At 38.0% G+C, this 18,992-nt stretch overlaps 2 protein-coding genes and 1 pseudogene across 3 annotated transcripts in view; all 3 read left to right on the forward strand.

Moving 5' to 3' along the window:
* Positions 1-18,992, forward strand: part of CCDC7 (coiled-coil domain containing 7) — a gene marked incomplete at both ends in the record, with an annotated part of 182,208 nt that overhangs the window by 59,149 nt on the left and 104,067 nt on the right. The window contains 2 exons of the mRNA XM_080654120.1: positions 15,884-16,047; positions 18,241-18,302. Coding sequence (XP_080510246.1) covers positions 15,884-16,047; positions 18,241-18,302 — 226 coding nt within the window. The remainder of the gene's footprint in view (positions 1-15,883; positions 16,048-18,240; positions 18,303-18,992) is intronic.
* Positions 6,888-7,487, forward strand: LOC308257045 (small COPII coat GTPase SAR1A-like; the record flags this gene model as incomplete). Its single annotated transcript, XM_080685821.1, has 2 exons — positions 6,888-7,265; positions 7,392-7,487. 2 exons carry the CDS (start codon positions 6,888-6,890, stop codon positions 7,485-7,487), a joined length of 474 nt encoding a protein of 157 aa, XP_080541947.1.
* On the forward strand, positions 7,877-9,437 carry LOC308257031 (apoptosis inhibitor 5-like; annotated as a pseudogene). Its single transcript has one exon. The product of its transcript is annotated as an apoptosis inhibitor 5-like (transcript).

Below are 18,992 nucleotides of genomic sequence, written 5' to 3' on the forward strand. Positions count from 1 at the left end.
TCCTGCTACCAACACACACACACACACACACACACACACACACACACACACACACATATACACACACACACACACACACACACACACCCCAACTTATTTACATGCATACTCATTCTATGTTCCCTTCCTCCTGTTAATCAGAGTTTATTGTTCCTTCTCCTACATAAAATTCATTCTTTTACTTCTCTTTGGTCTCATCTTGACTTCTCAAGAAATTTGATTAATCATCTCTCTTGTATATTATTATTTTTTAATATTTTTTATTGATTTTTTACAGAGAGGAAGGGAGAGGGATAGAGAATTAGAAACATCAATGAGAGAGAAACATCGATCAGCTGCCTCCTGCACACCCCCTACTGGGGACATGCCCGCAACCAAGGTACATGCCCTTGACCGGAATCGAACCTGGGACCTTTCAGTCCTCAGGCTGACGCTCTATCCACTGAGCTAAACCGGTTTCTGCTCTCTTGTATATTATTAAACTTTTGTCATTCAAACTGTGTCCTTCCTTTCAGTTTTTAAATATGCTCATGTCTTTCTAATTTAATGCTACGTTTCCCTTCAGTCATAGGTCTATCTCTCATTAGCACTTCATAACCAATTTTAAAAATTATTTTGGAGATTTTGGAAGTGACGTCAGAGGAATGGTGGCATGAGTGATAGCCTTGTTCTCTCCCCTTGAATCTTCAACAGTTTGAACGGTTATAATTCAACAAAGGATTCCCTGCTCAATGCGCATTGTCTGAGATATCTGTGCATTGACACACCAAAAAGTGGGCAAGTAGCTCTGCCTCGTGTGGCTTAGTTGGTTGGAGCATTATCCCGATCAGGGCATATACCCAGGGTGCAGGTTCGATCCCTGATTGGGGTACTTGTGGGAGGCAACTAATCAATGTTTCTCTTGCACACTGACATTTCTCTCTTTCTTCCTCTCTCCCTCTCAAAAAAATCAATGAAAAAGCATATCCTTGGGTGAATATTAAAAAAAAAAAAGAAATAAAGGTGAGCAAGTGGGAGCCAATCGGGGAGGCAGGATGGGAGAAGAGCTCAAAGGAGCTACGAACACTGACCTGCAGCCTGGAGCTCACTGCATGGCTCAGCCCAGAGAGTGGAACAGTAAGGTTGTGGCTGGCACTGCCTTCAGCCAGGAGGAGCACTTAGTGAGTATTCCTGCAGGAGTGGGCAGTAGGAGCTGTGGCTGAGCCCAGTGACCTGGGCAGGGATAAAGCACAGAATTGTGGTCATGGTTGTCTGGAAGTTAGCATTCCAGACAGAGAAACAAAGCCATGGACCCTGACCACCTTCCCTTAACCTCCCAGACCTTGTCTTCCCTCCCACTTTGTGTTGGATTCCAGAGCACATTATCTGCAAACCCAAGAACTAGGTCTACAGAAACACCTTTTTCCCTGAGCAAAGGGGGCACTCTGCAACTTGTCTCAGGGTCAAGTGGATGCACCAGAGGACATCATGGAGATATGCTGATTGCCATTGCTAGTATGGCAGAACAACAAAGGAGGTGACTGGGTTCCCCCAGTTCACTCCACTCCATTACATTGGTGGCTGCTCTGCTGTCAGTGTCTGACTGGGGAGGACAACACTGGGATTTTATGGATTTGGAGCCCCATTGCCTAGTACATGCCCCTGTGGGTGACCAGATCACAGGGGAGGCTCCCACTTTCCCAGGGAACACAAGCCATTTACCACCACCCTACAGAGATCTGAAGAGCCTGAGAGGTGCAAGAGAGTTGAAAAACTTGTGATTCAGTGTCATCCACCAGAAAACAATTGAATAACTACCTCTTATCAATCTACTAGAGAAGTGCCACTCATACATAGATGCCTAGACAGAGAAGGATCACATCAAATACTATGAAGAACCAAGATAACGAGGCAGCTCAGACAAAAAATGAAAATTCTCCAGAAGATAAACTTAAAAACATGGAAATATATTATTTAAATCAGTGGTCACCAACTGGTGGTCCATGAGGTCTGAAAGGTTGACGACCACTGATTTAAATGACAGAGAATTCAAGATTGCAGTTCTGAAAACAACAACAACAACAGGATGCAAGAAAATACAGGCAGTTTAATGAACTCAGAAACCAAATCAACAGTCAAAACAAGTACTTCACTAAAAAGATTGCAACTTAAAAAAAGAACCAAATAGAAATTCTGGATAACAATTCAATAAAAGAGATCAATAATGAATTAGTAATTCCATATGTGAGTGAAATCATATGTTACTTGTCTTTCTCTGACTGGTTTATTTCACTTAACATATGCTCTTCTGGTCCATCCATGCTATTACAATGGGTAAGATTTCCTTTTTTATAGCCAAGTAGTATTTCAATGTGTAAATATACCACAGCTTTTAAAAAAAATTTTTATTGATTAAGGTATTACATGTGTCCATAACCCTCCCGTTGCCCTCCCACCCACTCCCATACATGCCCTCACCCCCCAGTGTCTTGCGTCCATTGGTTATGCTTATATGCATGCATACAAGTCCTTTGGTTGTTCTCTTATCTCCCTCCTGCTTCCCCAGCCTTCCCGCTGTAATTTGACAGTCTGTTCCATGCTTCTCTGCCACTGTATCAGTCTTTTTGTTCATCAGGTTATAATGTTCTTTATTATCCATAAATAAGTGAGATCATGTGGTATTTCTCTTTCACTGACTGGCTTATTTCGCTTAGCATAATGCTCTCCAGTTCCATCCATGCTGCTGCAAATGGTAAGAATTCTTTTTTTTGATAGCAGCATAGTATTCCATTGTGTAGATGTACCATAGTTTTCTAATCCACTCTTCTGCTGATGGGCATTTAGTCTGTTTCCAAATCTTAGCTATTGTAAATTGTGCTGCTATGAACATAAGGGTGCATATATCCTTTCTGATTGGTGTTTCTGTTTTCTTGGGATATATTCCTAGAAGTGGGATCACTGGGTCAAATGGCTATTCCATTTTTAGTGTTTTGAGGAAACTCCATACTGTTCTCCACAGTGGCTGCACCAGTCTGCATTCCCACCAGCAGTGCACGAGGGTTCCTTTTTCTCTGCATCCTTGCCAGCACTTGTCATTTGTTGATTTGTTGATGATAGCCATTCTGACAGGTGTGAGATGGTACTGCATTGTCATTTATATTTACATCTCTTGGATAATTAGTGACTTTGAGCATGTTTTCATATGTCTCTTAGCCTTCCTTCTGTTTTCTTTAGAAAAGTATCTATTTAAGTCAGTTGCCCATTTTTTTATTGGATCGTTTATGTTCCTTTTGTTATGTTGTATGAGTTCCCTGTAAAAGTTGTAGATTAAACCTTTATCAGTGATAACATTTGCAAATATGTTCTCCCATACAGTGGGCTTTCTTGTTGTTTTGTTGATGGTTTCTCTTGCTGTGCAAAAGCTTTTTATTTTGATGTAGTCCCATTTGTTGATTTTCTCTTTAGTTTCCATTGCCCTAGGAGCGGTATCGGTGAGGAAATTGCTTTGGCATATGTCTGAGATTTCGCTGCCTGTGGATTCCTCTAGTATTTTTATGGTTTCCTGGCTTATGTTTTAGTCCTTTATCCATTTTGAGTTTATTTTTGTGTATGGTGTAAGTTGGTAGTCTAGTTTCATTTTTTTTGCATGTATTTGTTCAATTTCCCCAACACCATTTATTGAAGAGACTGTCTTGACTCCATTGTATGTTCATGCCTTCTTTGTCAAATATTAATTGAGCATAGTGGTTTGGGTCGATTTCTGGGTTCTCTATTCTATTCCACTGATCTATATGTCTGTTCTTGTGTCAGTACCAGGCTGTTTTGAGAACAGTAGATTTGTAATACAACTTGATACCTGGTATTGAGATCCCTCCTATGTTGTTCTTAACTAATAAACAAGTGGAAGAATATACCATGTTCATTGATTGGTAGAATTAAAATGTCTATACTACCCAAAGCAATCTATAGATTCAATGCAATTCCTATTAAAATATCAATAGCATATTTCACAGATCTAGATCAAGCACTCCAAAATTTATATGGGACCAAAAAAAAGACCACAAATAGCCACAGCAATTTTGAGAAAGAAGAACAAAGTAGGAGGGAATCACAGTATCAGATATAAAAGTATACTACAAATCACTGTATTCAGAACAGACTGGTGCTGGCAAAAGAACAGGCATATAGATCAATGGAACAGAACAGAGACCTCAGAAATTAACCCAAGCCATTATGCTCAATCAATATTTGACAAAGTAGGAAAGAGCACATAAAAGAGTTAATATAGTCTCTTCAATGGTGTTGGGAAAATTGGACAGATACTTGCAAAAAAAAAAAAAAAAGAAAAAGAAAGAAAGAAAGAAATAGACTCCCAACTTACACCATAGATAAAAGACTTAAATGTAAGAATAAACTAAAAATGGATAAACTGAAAATGGATAAAAGACTTAAATGTAAATAGTAAAACCATAAAAATCTTAGAAGAAACCATAGGTAGCGAAATCTCAGACATCTCATCAATATATTTACTGATACATTTCCTCTAGGGGAAAGAAAACTAAGGAGAAAATAAACAAATGATACTACATCAAAATAAAAAGCTTCTGTACAGCAAAAGAAACCAAAAAAATGAAAAAGGAGCCCACTGCCTGGGAGAATATATTTGCCAATGATACATCTGATAAAGGGTTAATATCCAAAATATATAAGGAACTCATATAACTTAATAAAAGGAAGATAAACAATCCGGTTTAAAAATGGGCAAAGGACCTAAATAGACACTTCTCCAAAGTAGACATACAGATGGCCAAGAGACATTTGAAAAAATGCTCAAATTGACTGATTTTCAGAGAGTTGCAAATTAAAATGACAATGAGCTACCACCTCACACCTGTCAGAATGCATATCAACAAATCAAAAACATGTGCAGGCGAGGATGTGTAGAAAAGGGAACCCTCGTACACTGCTGGTGGGAAAGCAGATTGGTGCAGCCATTGTGAAAAACAGTATGGACTTTCCTCAAAAAAAGAAAAATGAACTCCCACTTGACCTAGTGGTTCCACTTCTAGGACTAAAATCCTAAGAAATTAGAAACACCACTCAGAAAAACAAAACAAAACATATGTACCCCTATGTTCATAGCAGTGTTATTTACAATAGCTAAGATTTGGAAACAGCAGACTAAGTGCCCATCAGCAGATGAGTGGATTAGAAAGCTGTGGTACATTTGGAAAACTACACATCTGTAAAAAGAAAGATCTCTTACCATTTGCAACAGCATGTATGTACCTGGAGAGGATTATGCTAAGCTAAATAAGCCAATCAGAGAAGAGTACCATATGATTTCACTTATATGTGGAATCTAATGAAAAAAATAACTGACGAACAAATTAGATCCACAGACATAGAAGCATGGAACAGACTGATGAATTTCAGAGGGAAGGTGGAGGAGAGAGGGGGTAGTGATTAACCGGGTAACTTATATGCATATATGCATAACCCATGGATACAGACAATAGAATGGTGAAGGCCTGTAAAGGGCAGGTATGGGGTGATGGGGGTCAATGGGAAAATAAAACCACAAACCAACAAAGGGGACATCTGTAATACCTTCAACAATAAAGGTACATTTAAAAAAAGAAAACTTGGTACATAGTATGCAATGGAATACTACTCAGCCATAAGAAAAGATGAAATATCATTTGCGACAACATGGATGGATGTGAGGATATTATGCTAAACGAAATAAGTCAGTCCAAAAAATGCTAAGAATCATTTATCCATGCCTCTGTTTCTATTTTGTTCATCAGTTTATTTTGTTTATTAGAATCCACAGCTGTTAGAGGGAAGAGTGGTTCAGGGGCTGGATGACAGAAGGTGAAGGGATCAGGGATCAAGCAAAAACTCCTCATAAATATATACATATAACACATAGCTACAGACAACTGTGTGGTGATAGCCGGAAACTACACACACACACACACACACACACACACACACACACACACACACACACAGTTGGGGAGAATGGTGCGATGGGCACATGATACATTGTAGATAAGATATTTTGTTGAATTGTATACTTGAAACTTACATGTTTTGTGAACCAGTGTCACCCCAATACTTTTAATAAAAAAAGAAAAAAAGAGAAAAATCTAAGAACAACATGATTTCATGTATATGCAGAGTATAAAACTGAAACTCATAGACACAGACCAATATGGTTGTTACCAGAGGGAAAGGCCGTAGAGGCTAGTAAAGGGTAAAGGGGGCCATATATAGTTCAGAAGATGTTTTGACTTTGGATGGTGGGCACACAATGATATATATAGATCCTGTATTATAGATACGTATTCTTGAAACCTATATAATTTAATTAACCAACATCACTCCAATAAATAAAAAAATAAAAAATAAAACCTATTTTTTATGAAAATTTACTTATGTGAGGGAAATACTTATTAGATTATTGTTGGGGAAAAAAGTCAACAACCAAACTTTATAAAGGAGTGGAGGAAAAAACCTTGCAGATAGTTTAGGAATGATGAAACTTGTTGAATTTTTCTTAAAAAGTGTTAACTCATAAACTGGCACCTAGTGAAGAGGTTAATCTGGGCACTTTTTCATTGAAAGAGCCAAACTGGGGGTGTGAAATAAAAATATTCAAGTTTTAAAATGTATTATTTATAAAGGCTTAAGAGCTCAATTAAGGACCATACTTCATAGGTTCAGAGCTAATTTTTTTTTTTTGTATCAATTTACTACATACTCTGTTCTTACTGTCAAAGCATTTCTCAGAGTAGCTGGTGGTCCCGGTTGCTGCTGGGCTGTGTGCTCAGAGCAGGGTCAAAGCTGCCCACCACAGCTGCCTGCCAGAGGAGCCTGTTGGGCCATAGTAAGCATTAATAATGTCCCTCATCTTTGGGTGGCACTACAATGGATTCAGCAGTGTGCTCCAGTTCCTAGGACTCTACAGGAAATCTGGGAAACTTGTGTTCTTGGGTTTGGACAATGCAGGCAAAACCACTCTTCTATACATGCTCAAAGAAGAAAGATTTGGCCAACATGTTCCAACATTACATCCAACATCAGAAGAGTTGACAATTGCTGGAATGACTTTTACAACTTTTGATCTTGGTGGGCATGAGCAAGCACATCAGGTTTGGAAAAGTTATCTTCCAGCAATTAATGGGGTTGTCTTTCTGGTGGATTGTGCAGATTATCCTCGAGTCCTGGAATCCAAAGTTGAATTTAATGCTTTAATGAGTGATGAAACAATAGTCAATGTGTCAATCCTTATCTTGGGTAACAAAATTGGCAGAGCAGATACAATTAGTGAATAAAAACTCCGTGAGATATTTGGTATTTATGAACAGATCACAGGGAAGGGAAATGTGATCTGTTCATAAATGGTGAATGCTGGCCCCATGGAAGTGTTCATGTGCAGTGTGCCCAAGAGGCAAGGCTACCGTAAGAGCTTCCTCTGGCTCTCCCAGTGTATTGACTGATGTTTGGACAGCGAAAATAAAAGGGTTTTACTTCTCTGGAGTGATCCTAAAAAACAAAAAGCATTTCTCAGCCTACTCAGACTAGATTTTTGTCCCCATAACAGAAACCATCTATATCATAAAAGGCCTGTGGTCGTGATGCCGTAACAGTGGAACGACCAAACAACTGGGCACTGGCAGCATCTGTGGAGTGTGTGAGGTATCACGGGGCAGCAGACATAGCCCTGATGGAGGCTAGGCCTAGGGGACCCTACACATGCACGATTTAATTGTGTGCTGGGCCTCTAGTCTATATATATAGAAGCCAAGACTTGCGGGGGGGGGGGGTGTGGTGGAGCTGGCAAGGACAATGATGACCACAGGAGCAAGCCTTCGACTTGTCACTCACCATGCCGACCACGGAGGAGCTCTGCTGCAACTATGGCATTGTAGCTGATGCCACAGAGCAAGTGGGCCAGCATAAAGATGCTTATCAAGTGATATTGGATGGTGTGAAAGGTGGTACCAAGGAAAAAAGATTAGCAGCTCAGTTTATTCCAAAATTCCTTAAGCATTTTCCAGAATTGGCTGATTCTGCTATCAATGCACAGTTAGACCTCTGTGAGGATGAAGATGTATCAATTAGGTGGCAAGCAATTAAAGAGCTTCTTCAATTTGCCACTGGAGAAAATCTTCCCCAAGTGGCAGATATTCTAACCCAACTTTTGCAAACAGATAACTCTGCAAAATTTACTTAGTGAACAATGCTCTGTTAAGTATATTTAAGATGGATGCAAAAGGGACTTTAGGTGGCTTATTCAGCCAAATCCTTCAAGGAGAAGACATTGTTAGAGAACAAGCAATCAAATTCCTTTCTACAAAACTTAAGACTTTACCAGATGAAGTCTTAAAGGAAGTAGAGGAACTTATACTAACTGAATCCAAAAAGGTCCTAGAAGTTGTAACTGGTGAAGAATATGTCCTGTTCATGAAGATACTGTCTGGGTTAAAGAGCTTACAGACAGTGAGTGGAAGACAGCAACTTGTAGAGTTGATGGCTGAACAGGTTGACCTGGAACAAACCTTCAACCCGTCAGATCCTGACTGTGTGGACCGGCTCTTACAGTGCACTCAGCAAGCGGTACCCCTCTTCTCTAAAAATGTGCATTCCACAAGGTTTGTGACTTACTTCTGTGAGGTGGTTCTACTTAACCTCAGCTCCTTAACTACTCAAGTGGAGGGTCTTGATATACAGTTGGAGGTATTGAAACTGTTGGCAGAAATGAGTTCATTTTGTGATGACATGGAAAATCTAGAAACAAATTTAAGGAAACTGTTTGATAAGTTATTGGAGTATATGCCTCTCCCTCCAGAAGAAGCAGTAAATGGGGAGAATGCTGGTAATGAAGAACCTAAGCAATTCAGTTATGTGGAATGTTTGTTGTACAGCTTCCACCAGTTTGGCTGAAAACTTCCAGATTTCTTAACAGCCAAACTGGATGCAGAAAAGCTCAAAGATTTTAAAATTAGGCTGCAGTACTTTGCACGGGGCCTGCAGGTTTATATCAGACAACTTCGCTTGGCTCTCCAGCGTAAAACAAGCGAGGCCTTAAAAACAGACGAGAACAAGATTAAAGTTGTTGCATTGAAAAGAACAAATAACATCAATGTTTTAATCAAGGATCTCTTCCACATTCCTCCCTCTTATAAGAGCACAGTAAATTATCCTGGAAACCTGTACAGAAGGTTGAAATTGGGCAAAAGAGAGCCACTGAAGATACAACTTCTGGATCAACACCCAAGAAATCTCCAGCAGGACCAAAAAGAGATGCAAGGCAGATTTATAATTCTCCTAGTGGGAAATATAGCAGCAATTTGGGCAACTTTAATTATGAGAGGAGCCTCAGGGGAAGTAGAGGTGGCCCAGGTTGGGAAGCACAAATAAATCATAGTTGGGGAAGACTCTACTGAATAAGACATCACATTCTTAAGCAGCGTCACGAGCTTAATATACTTAAATTCTACTACTCATTGGATTGCTAGGGATGTCCCTTAAAAAGGACTGCTGCCTTCAGCTAAAAACTTATTGTTCTTTATACCTTTGTATGTATGATCTACTTTTGTAACAGACCATGGTTGTGTCCAAGATAAAACCACAGTGATATTTTTTGATGCTTTGTGGGCAATCTTGTTTGTGCAATATCATCATTATTCAGACTTCATATTGTGAATCTTTTAAACATCTTAATTTGTTGAGAGCTATTAAAATCTAAAATATAATGAAATTCTATTTCTGATAACTGGTAAAGATGATCAGTTTTGAAAGCTTACCGATTTTCTTCTCCCCTCTGTCCTTTCCCTCCAATATATAGAGAAGAGTAATGGTCAATTTTAACATTTGATTTTCATTGTGTGTGTGTGTTTTTTTTTTTTAAATAAAGCTGCTAGGCAATGGTTCAGCATTCCTACCTAGTGTACTAAGAGCAAAATACTTAGATGTAGAAGTATTACATTTTTAGGAGAATGTAAGCTGCTTTGCACTGCTTACTTGACTCTTCTTTATATATACACTAATAAAAGAGTAAGATGCAAATTGACCATACCTTCATGATGCCCACCAGCCAATCAGAAGTGAGTGTGCAAATCAACCCAACAAAGATGGTGGGTTAATTTGCATACACAAGCACCGCCCAAGCCTCTCTGGGCCTCTGGGCAGTGTGGGAAGGCAGAAAGGTGGCTCTGGGCCAAAGTGGAAAGGTGGATCCGGCCGGAACGAAGGCGGTGCCAGCAGCCAGGGAAAGGAAGGCCCATTCTTGCATGAATCTTCATGCATTGTGCCTCTACTATTGTGATAATAAGCTTTTGAATATGGGATATTACTATTTAAATAGAAATGTGTATGTGTAACATACATACATACATAAGAAATACAGTATGTGTGTGTGTGTATATATATATATATATATATATATATATATATATATATATATGCATGCTGACTACACAACATAAATCATTTTTTAAAATTCTAGGAACAGGTAATCTTTGACATGGTGATTACCCTTTTGAGGCTGAATCCATTATTAACTTGTTACCTAGGTTTTCTTCCCAGTAGTGAGGGACTTTGAGTCCGTTGCACTTACATGATTATTGTTATTTAAACCTGATAAACAAAGGCTCCATTTTCAAAGCTGAGCTTGGTGATCCCTTTTGGAGAAATACAGTCAAAATACTGAATCTGATGTGCATATAGGTTTCTACAGGATGACATAGAATAATTTAGAATTTGGGAATTGAATAACCAGGGCAATCCAGGAAAAGTGACTTGATAACGTTCTACCAATAATAAGGGATGCTCTCTGTTTGCTTTTGCCACTTTGAAGATTTTAACTTCTCAGGTTATTAATAAAAATTATTGTATAAGTTAGCCAATAGAATCTTTAGGTTAAAAACAGATGGGGTGTTTGTTGAGTGTTTAATGTCATGGGCATTTTTAGTAGCATAGGTCCTTTGCTCTGCATTTGAATGTTTAATATATTTTTGTTTCACAGTTAATATTCCCTTCCCAAGTTTGCTACTCAAATCCAATGTCTGAATAACATTTTCTAGTAGTTTGGCATATGTTTTGAGGAATAGTAATTCTAATGGCAGTGTCTTCATTACTGTTTACCCTTACATTCGGAAAAAAACAAAATACCTTTGTTAGAATTACTGCACATGTTTTTGGGATAAATATTTTTTGAAGACTAGAATTATACAAGTGAGCATAAGAAATACGTCAGCTTGATTATGGAGTGGTGGCAATAATCTAAACATTCTAAAAGACAATGAGCTGAACCTGAGCTCCCTTGGAATCTGAACAGACATAGGAATCTGGAATTGCTATTTGAAAACTGTGACCAGGTGGCCGAAAGCCATTTCACGTATAGGAACTGAATTAGGACTACAGTTATATAAATCTGAACATTAAGTGTAACTTTTCCTCTTTTTCTTTTTTAAAGAATATTTGTAAACTCAAAGCTGAACAGAATTGACTCTACTTTAAGTTTGATATTGAGTTGACTGTGTTTCTTCCTTTGCCACCTCATTGTTCCCCTTCCCTTTCCTAAGGCAATAATGCACAACTTAGGTTACTTTTCCTTTAAAAATTTGAATGAAAAACTTCATGTCATGATTGTTTTTCTTTTGCAAGACATCTTTATCACATTGTTCAAAAGTAAATGTTTCCTTATGCTTTTGAAATAAATTTCCTTTTGTAATTTAAAAAAAAAAAAAAAAAAAAAGGCCAAGTGACCGAAATGCTAGAACAACCAGAATGGCCGGAATGACCAGTTGCTTTGATGCGCACTGAGGTCCCAATCGGCCCACGACCCTGATCAAGGGTGGGGCTGGCCAGCTGACCTCCCGTGGCCCCCAGCTGCTGGTCAACCTCCTGTGGCCTCTCCTCCTGGCCAGCCCTGCCCCTGGTAGCCCCCCACCCCAATTGGGGGTGGGGCCAGCTGGCCAACCACCCATGGCCCCTCCCCCAGGCCAGCCCGGCCCTGATCAGCCCCAATCGGGGCAGGTCGGCTGGACCCTACCCATGCATGATTTCATGCACTGGGCCTCTAGTTCTACATAATTCTCTTTAATTTATATGTTGCTAAATTCAATAGGTAATTTTCTTTACATTGGCTATAGTTAATATTACTGATTGCTTCCTTATTTGTAGAACACTGTTTCTTTGGGTTTTGTGAATTATACTTTTCAGGCTTTTTTGTTTATTGTTTGTTTATCATTTTGGTGGTCTTCTTTTTTAGAGTTACCTTTATATAACCATTAAATACTGGAGTGCCTCAAGATTTCATCCTCTCTTCCTTTTTTTAAAATTTTTTTGTTTCAAACTTTCCCCCCTAGACAATCATGCCATTTTCCCCCCACTCAAGTATTACCTTTATGATGATAATTTAGAAATATACAGCTCTTGCTCTGAACTCCAGACATGTGTCTAATTAACCTACTAGATTATTCTACCTCAAACCCAATGGCTCAAAATAAAATTTCTCCCTACTAAACTCATCCCTCTTCCAGTGTTCCCTGTCCTAGTGAGTGGTAGTAATACTATCCAACTGGGTAAATCTGTATCTTTTTAATTTTATGTCCTAAATAGCTGTCAAATGTGTCTACTTTACTCTGTATCTAATGGTTACACCTTTGTGCCAAAATTCATCATCTACAGTATGCTTAAAATCCTGATTTATGAATTCATACTCACTGGGAGGAATTTTCAGTATACAAATAAACTTCTGATTTTGGATTTCAAGTTTTTCAGTGTTTCAACCCACACTTACTTGATATGTTCTTAATTAAGTGTATATGATACATTCTCTGAGTATTTGTATTGAGCCTTTCAATGAATGTTTCTTAAAGTATAATTGATGGACCATGTTTAAATATCACCTAAGATACCTATTACAAATCACATTTCAGAGCTCCAAATCAAACTTACTGAATTAGTTTTTTGTTGTGTGTTGGTTAGGTATCTTCTCCTTTAACAGGCTCTCATAGAGGATTATTATGCACGTTAACATTTGAGGATCTTGGAATAATTTTGTTTTTATTGCTAACACATTTTATTATTAGTACATGCTGGTGTGGTTAATGCCTGTGGTCTTGTTGCATTAACAGAGATTCATGTTGATGTCTTCAGAGTGTATGGTGAACGGCACTGAAGAAATGTATAAGCATGTAGCCTATATGCTTCAGAGTTGTGCTGGAACCTGTCCCCTCCAGATATCTTTGATGAAGTCTAATAGCTGACAATCCCACTGTCTTGTCCATATTTCCTTAGTTTTGTGACATCATCTCTTCTACCCGAAAAGACTTATGTTTAAATTTAATCCCTACTGGGAAATATAATTTATCAATTAGGGCCAAATCAACAGACAAAAATGACACAGTAATCTGAATAGGGAAGTTTGGCACAGAAAATGATTAAAACAGAAGAATACCTGCAAAAAAAAAGTAAAAACAACTCTAAAGAATACAGGGATAGGAGATATAGGGAACAGCCTCTACCTTTAGGATTGGAACAGATAACTCAAGGAAAGAACAAATTTGAGTACCCACATCTTTACCACCTCAGCCCCCCAATCCAGGATTAAGATCCAGATCTTGTGAAGAAGAAGCAGCTGTTATCCTCAGAGGTCAAGAAGTTTGCTGGGGTGCCATGGTGGTGGAATTGGAACTCTAGGCAGCTGCACATGGGATTGGATACACTGGAAAGCCATCCTCTGTGGTTCTGGGAAAAACCATCTTCCAGGGAGGTGCTGCACTTCTTGCTAGGAAGCTATCCACAGGGTGGTAAGCCAGAAAGCTTCCCAAAGGGTGGTTTCATACTGGTGGTGGATTTTGATAAACAGTTTTGGGAGAAGCTGCCCAAGAGATTGTGCCATACCAGGGACCTTGCCAGGAAGCCACCCAGGGGGGTGGTGCTGTTGAGCTAAGTATATACTGTGCACTGCTCTAGGACAGAGGAGGGAGGGAGGGAGGGAGGGAGGGAGGGAGGGAGAGAGAGAGAGAGAGAGAGAGAGAGAGAGAGAGAGAGAGAGAGAGAGAGAGAGGAGAGAGGGGGAGGGAGAGGGGGAGGGAGAGAGAGAACACAGAACTAAAAAGAAAAGCTCTTTTTTTTTCTAGTGCCTATAACCCTCTACTAACTAAGGTTACCATCATGCCACTTATCAAAAGAGAAACATTCATTATAAGCAGGACAATGAAGAATGGATTTTAGATGAGAGACAGTAAATTGATAAGTGTAGCTGATTGCTATAACACTTTAGCACAATTTATGATTGGTGTCCTGTTCTTTATGATTTTGCCTTTGTCCATACATTTTCTGCTTCCTTTCCATTTATTCTGCATCTCCCAATCTCAGACTTAGAATACATAGCCCCATATTTACTTATGATGTTTATATCCTAATACAATCTAAATAGCCATTACTAAAATTAAGACTCTTTTAAATCCCCAAAGCTAGAATTCACTAGGGAAGCCTGGATTTTTACTTTTCTCTTTGCCTAGGTCTATCAAAAGTTTCTGATTTCACTGTCACTTTTCTTGCTTATTTTTCTACCTAGGTTTTTTTTTTTTTTTTTTTTAAATTTTATTGTGTTTTTTTTTAGCACTCATTCTTGCTGAAATTTCTTTTAATAGACTTACTGCCTGGAATACCGATTATCATCTGTCATCTATACTAATAAAAGGATAATATACTAATTTGACTGGACGTCCTTCTGGACAGAGCCACGGTGGCGGGGGCCAAGGCAGAGGTGGTTAAGGGTCAATTAGGCTGGCAGGGAAGAGCGGTTAGGGGCAGTCAGGCCAGCAGGGGAGAGAAGTTAGGGGCGATCAGGCCAGCAGGGGAGAGCGGTGAGGAGGAAATCAGGCTGGCAGGGTAGCAGTTAGGGGCATCAGGCAGACAGAGGGGTTAGGGGTGATCAGGCAGGCAGAAAGAGGTGGTTAGGGATAATCAGGCAGGCAGGCAGAGGCATTTAGGGGCAATCAGGCAGGCAGGCAGGCAGAGGTGGTTAGGGGCAATCAGGCAGGCAGGCAGGTGAGCGGTTAGGAGCCAGTGTTCCCAGATTGTGAGAGGGATTTCCAACTGCCGGGTTAGGCCCAATCCTGCAGGGAGGTGCTGCACTTCTTGCTAGGAAGCTATCCACAGGGTGGTATGCCAGAAAGCTTACCAAAGGGATCAGGCCTAAACCGGCAGTGGGACATCCTCTGAGGGGTTGCAGATTGGAGAGGGTGCCAGCCGGGCTGAGGGAGGCTCCCCGCCCCATGCACAAATTTCATGTACTGGGCCTCTAGTCTTATGTAGTGGGATTTGCTGATTCTCTCAGCTGTTCATTACTCTGTAGCTTGGTGTATTCCAAAAGGCTTCAGACACCCAAATGGGTCTCAGTCTTCCCCAGGCAGACTGAGGAGTGCCAGCTCTTTAGACCTTTATATATTAACTTCTCAGAGTCAGTAGTAGAAGATATTAGCCTTTGACAACAAATTATTATGTCTTTCCATAATTTATCACAATAAGAGTATTCTTAGAATGGATTTTGAGGAAGTTGTTACTTTAAATTTTCTTGTAAATAATTTGGATTGCATTTAATGCTGCTACAATTATTATTGCACTTGCTTAAAATTCTTAAATGTTAAAATAATAATAAGAATATTGGATTTGAGTTTTGACAAGTAAAAGTCAACACTTAGCTGTTATTATGTTGCTAGGTAATTGCCCATATCAGTATTTTGTAAAATATTAGTATTTGATTATAGCTATGGATAGGAATAATATAAAGTTATTTAGATATAATAAATGAAACAATGATATTTCTTTGAGGTAAGGGGACAAAATGTGTTATTTGCTAATTTTGTTGTTTTAGATAAGTAAAGATCAAAGTTTTTCAGAAGCAGAGTTTCCAGTACCCGATAAAGCAGTCACTTTAAGCATTGCACAAGTAGTTAAGCAAGTGCAAAAACTTGAAGAACTGAAAAATCGGCTTAAAGGATCTAAACACCCCTCAAAAGTCATGCTCTCTAAGCCCAAGTAAGTAAAATATGAGTTAATAGAATTGAAAACAAGAGTGGGTATCTAAGTAGTAACGAATGTAAGATAAGGTTTCAGATATAGTATATGTAGAACTTCTAAGTCAAATCAGAAGGTCTAGTCAATTTGTACCTATTCGAAAATTTTAATAGTTTGAATTGGTACTATTTAATACAGTGGAAACTAGCCTTTTGTGGCTAATAAAGTTAAAAATCAATTTAATTAAAAAACCAATTTCTGCCCTAACTGGTTTGGCTCAGTGGATAGAGCGTCGGCCTGCGGACTCAAGGGTCCCAGGTTTGATTCCGGTCAAGGGCATGTACCTTGGTTGCAGGCACATACCCAGTAGGAAGTGTGCAGGAGGCAGCTGATTGATTTTTCTCTCTCATCGGTGTTTCTAACTCTCTATCCCTCTCCCTTCCTCTCTGTAAAAAAATCAATAAAATATATTTAAAAAAACAATTTCTTAGTCATACTAGCTACATTTCAATTACTCTTTTTAGTATGATTGGGTAGAAAACTAAAGTATAATTAAATATTTTATTATTCATAAACATAATTATTTAAAATTGCATAAGGACAGGGTATGTTCCAATAAGTAAATTCTTTAAATTCTTACTTTTTAGTTGAGAAGACCCCCTTCCACCTCCACCCTCCCCCCACCCCCAGGTTGGTGGAAGATTCAAATGAATGATTACAGTGATACTCCAATTGTCTGTTGATGATGATTTTTGATATTTGAGGGTTAGCTGTCTTGGAATAAATAGATGAATAAATCATCATTATAGAATATCTTCAGTGATTTTTTTTCACCTCACATAGTTACTGTGTGTGTGTGGTGAGAAAACTTCAGACCCACTTTCTTAGCAAATTTCAAGTATGCAATACAATAGCATTATTAACTAATGATGTACATAAGATCTCTAGAATTTATTCAACTTATAACTGAAAGTTTGTACCCTTTAAGCAACATCTCTGAATTTCCCCAATGCCCCAACCCTTGGAAACCACCATTGTACTCTCTGGTTCTAAGAGTCTGACTTTTTCATGTTTCACATATAAGTGAGATCATTTGCTTTCTCTGTCTGACTTATTTCACTTAGCATAATATCCATAGGGTTTATTCATGTTGTGACAAATAACAGCATTTCCTTTTGTTTATGGCTGAATAAATTTCATTGTATATATTTGTCACATTTCCTTATCCATTGATTGTAAGTTAGGTTGTTTCCATATCTTGGCAGTTTTAATATTGCAGTAAACAAGGGAGAACAGATATCTCTTTGAAGATAGATTTCCTTTTTTTTTTTTTGAAATGGGATTGCTGGATCTTATGGTGGTAGTTCTTTTTAAAAAATGTCTTTTAAACCTACTGTTATGCAAAAAGGTTGTATCAATTTACATTATCAATAGCAGTGTACAAGTGTTCCCTTATATTTAATTTTATAGTGTTAAAATAGAAAGTACCTGTAATTGGGAAGGGCTATTATTTATTATGCGATTACTTTATTGATAGCTCCATCTATCACTGACTAGCCTTAAATGAATAAAGGGAGTGGTACATGATTTGGCTCCAATGGGGGTTGCATAATAGAGCCTTGATTCAGAGGCTCAGATATATTCCATTGAGCTATCTATTCTTTGAGCTATCTATTGTGAGGCACGAAATTAGTTTCTAATCATATATTAATATTAATACCTGAAATATAATTATCTTATGTTTGCTAGGTATTTTCCTTGTAACTTTATATTTACCTTTGGTCCTTACAAATGCTTTATTTATGCAATAGGTACTCTAATACTTTAATTTTAATAGATGAAGAAACTGAAGCTCAGAGAGGTTAAGTAACTTAAGTACCCAAGGTCACATAATAAGTGGGTAAAACAGATTTTGAGCAAAGTATTTTGACTCTAAACTTGTACTTTTAATGCATACACCATTAATAATAATTGACATAAAGAAATTTCATGCTTCTAACCAATTTACTTTTGCTATTTTTTTGTTAATATTGTTGGTATATCTATAGAATTTATAGAATTACATAGTTTGACCTATTTTCTTGCTAATAATTTATTGTCTGTGAATAAAGGTTAAAGAACATCTTAAATTTTATTTTACAAACTATATATATTCCAGTTCTTAAGAATCTTATTCTTTGATAATAAATTTTTTATTTATTGACATTTTAACAGGGAAAGTGAAAGTCCACCAGAAGCAGTGCTAAGTTATGAAAATGTACAGCAGAAAATTGAAGGTGATCTTTTATATATGGTTGCCTTTATGAGGTTTCCTAAATACACTAACATTTTGAGACTTATAGTTTAAAAACTCATAGCCATAAAATTATAAAATAGTAAATTTCAAAAGATGTTACTAGAGGGAAAGGAGGAGAGGTAGTAAAGGGTAAAGGGAGTCAAATATATAGTGATGGAAATAGATTTGACTTTGTGTGGTAAACAAGTAGTGCAATACACTGATGATATATCATAGAATTGTACACTTGAAACCTGTAAAATTTTATTAGCCAATGTCACCTCAATACATTTTTTTAATTTTTTTGTTAATCCTCACCCAAGGATATTTTTCCATTGATTTTTTTTAAAGTGAGTGGAAGGGAGAGGGAGAGACAGAGAGAAACATCGATGTGAGAGAGACACATGAATTGGTTGCTTTCTGCACGCACCCCAACCAGGGCTGGGGAACATGCAACCAAAGTATGTGCCCTTGACCAAAATTGAACTTTTCAGTTTGTGGGCTGACCAAACCGGCTAGGGTACCTCAATACATTTAATTAAAAAGATATTTAATAGTGAATTTGAAAAAATAGTGAGTTTTATATTTTCAATAAAAATTCTTACTATATTGCAAATTCTAGGAGTGTATAAAATGAATACAATTTGGTTGTTGCTTCCATAAAACCCACAACTTACTAAGGGCACAGCAC

This window comes from Plecotus auritus, assembly GCF_963455305.1.
Source record: "Plecotus auritus genome assembly, chromosome: 1".
NCBI lineage: Eukaryota > Metazoa > Chordata > Mammalia > Chiroptera > Vespertilionidae > Plecotus > Plecotus auritus.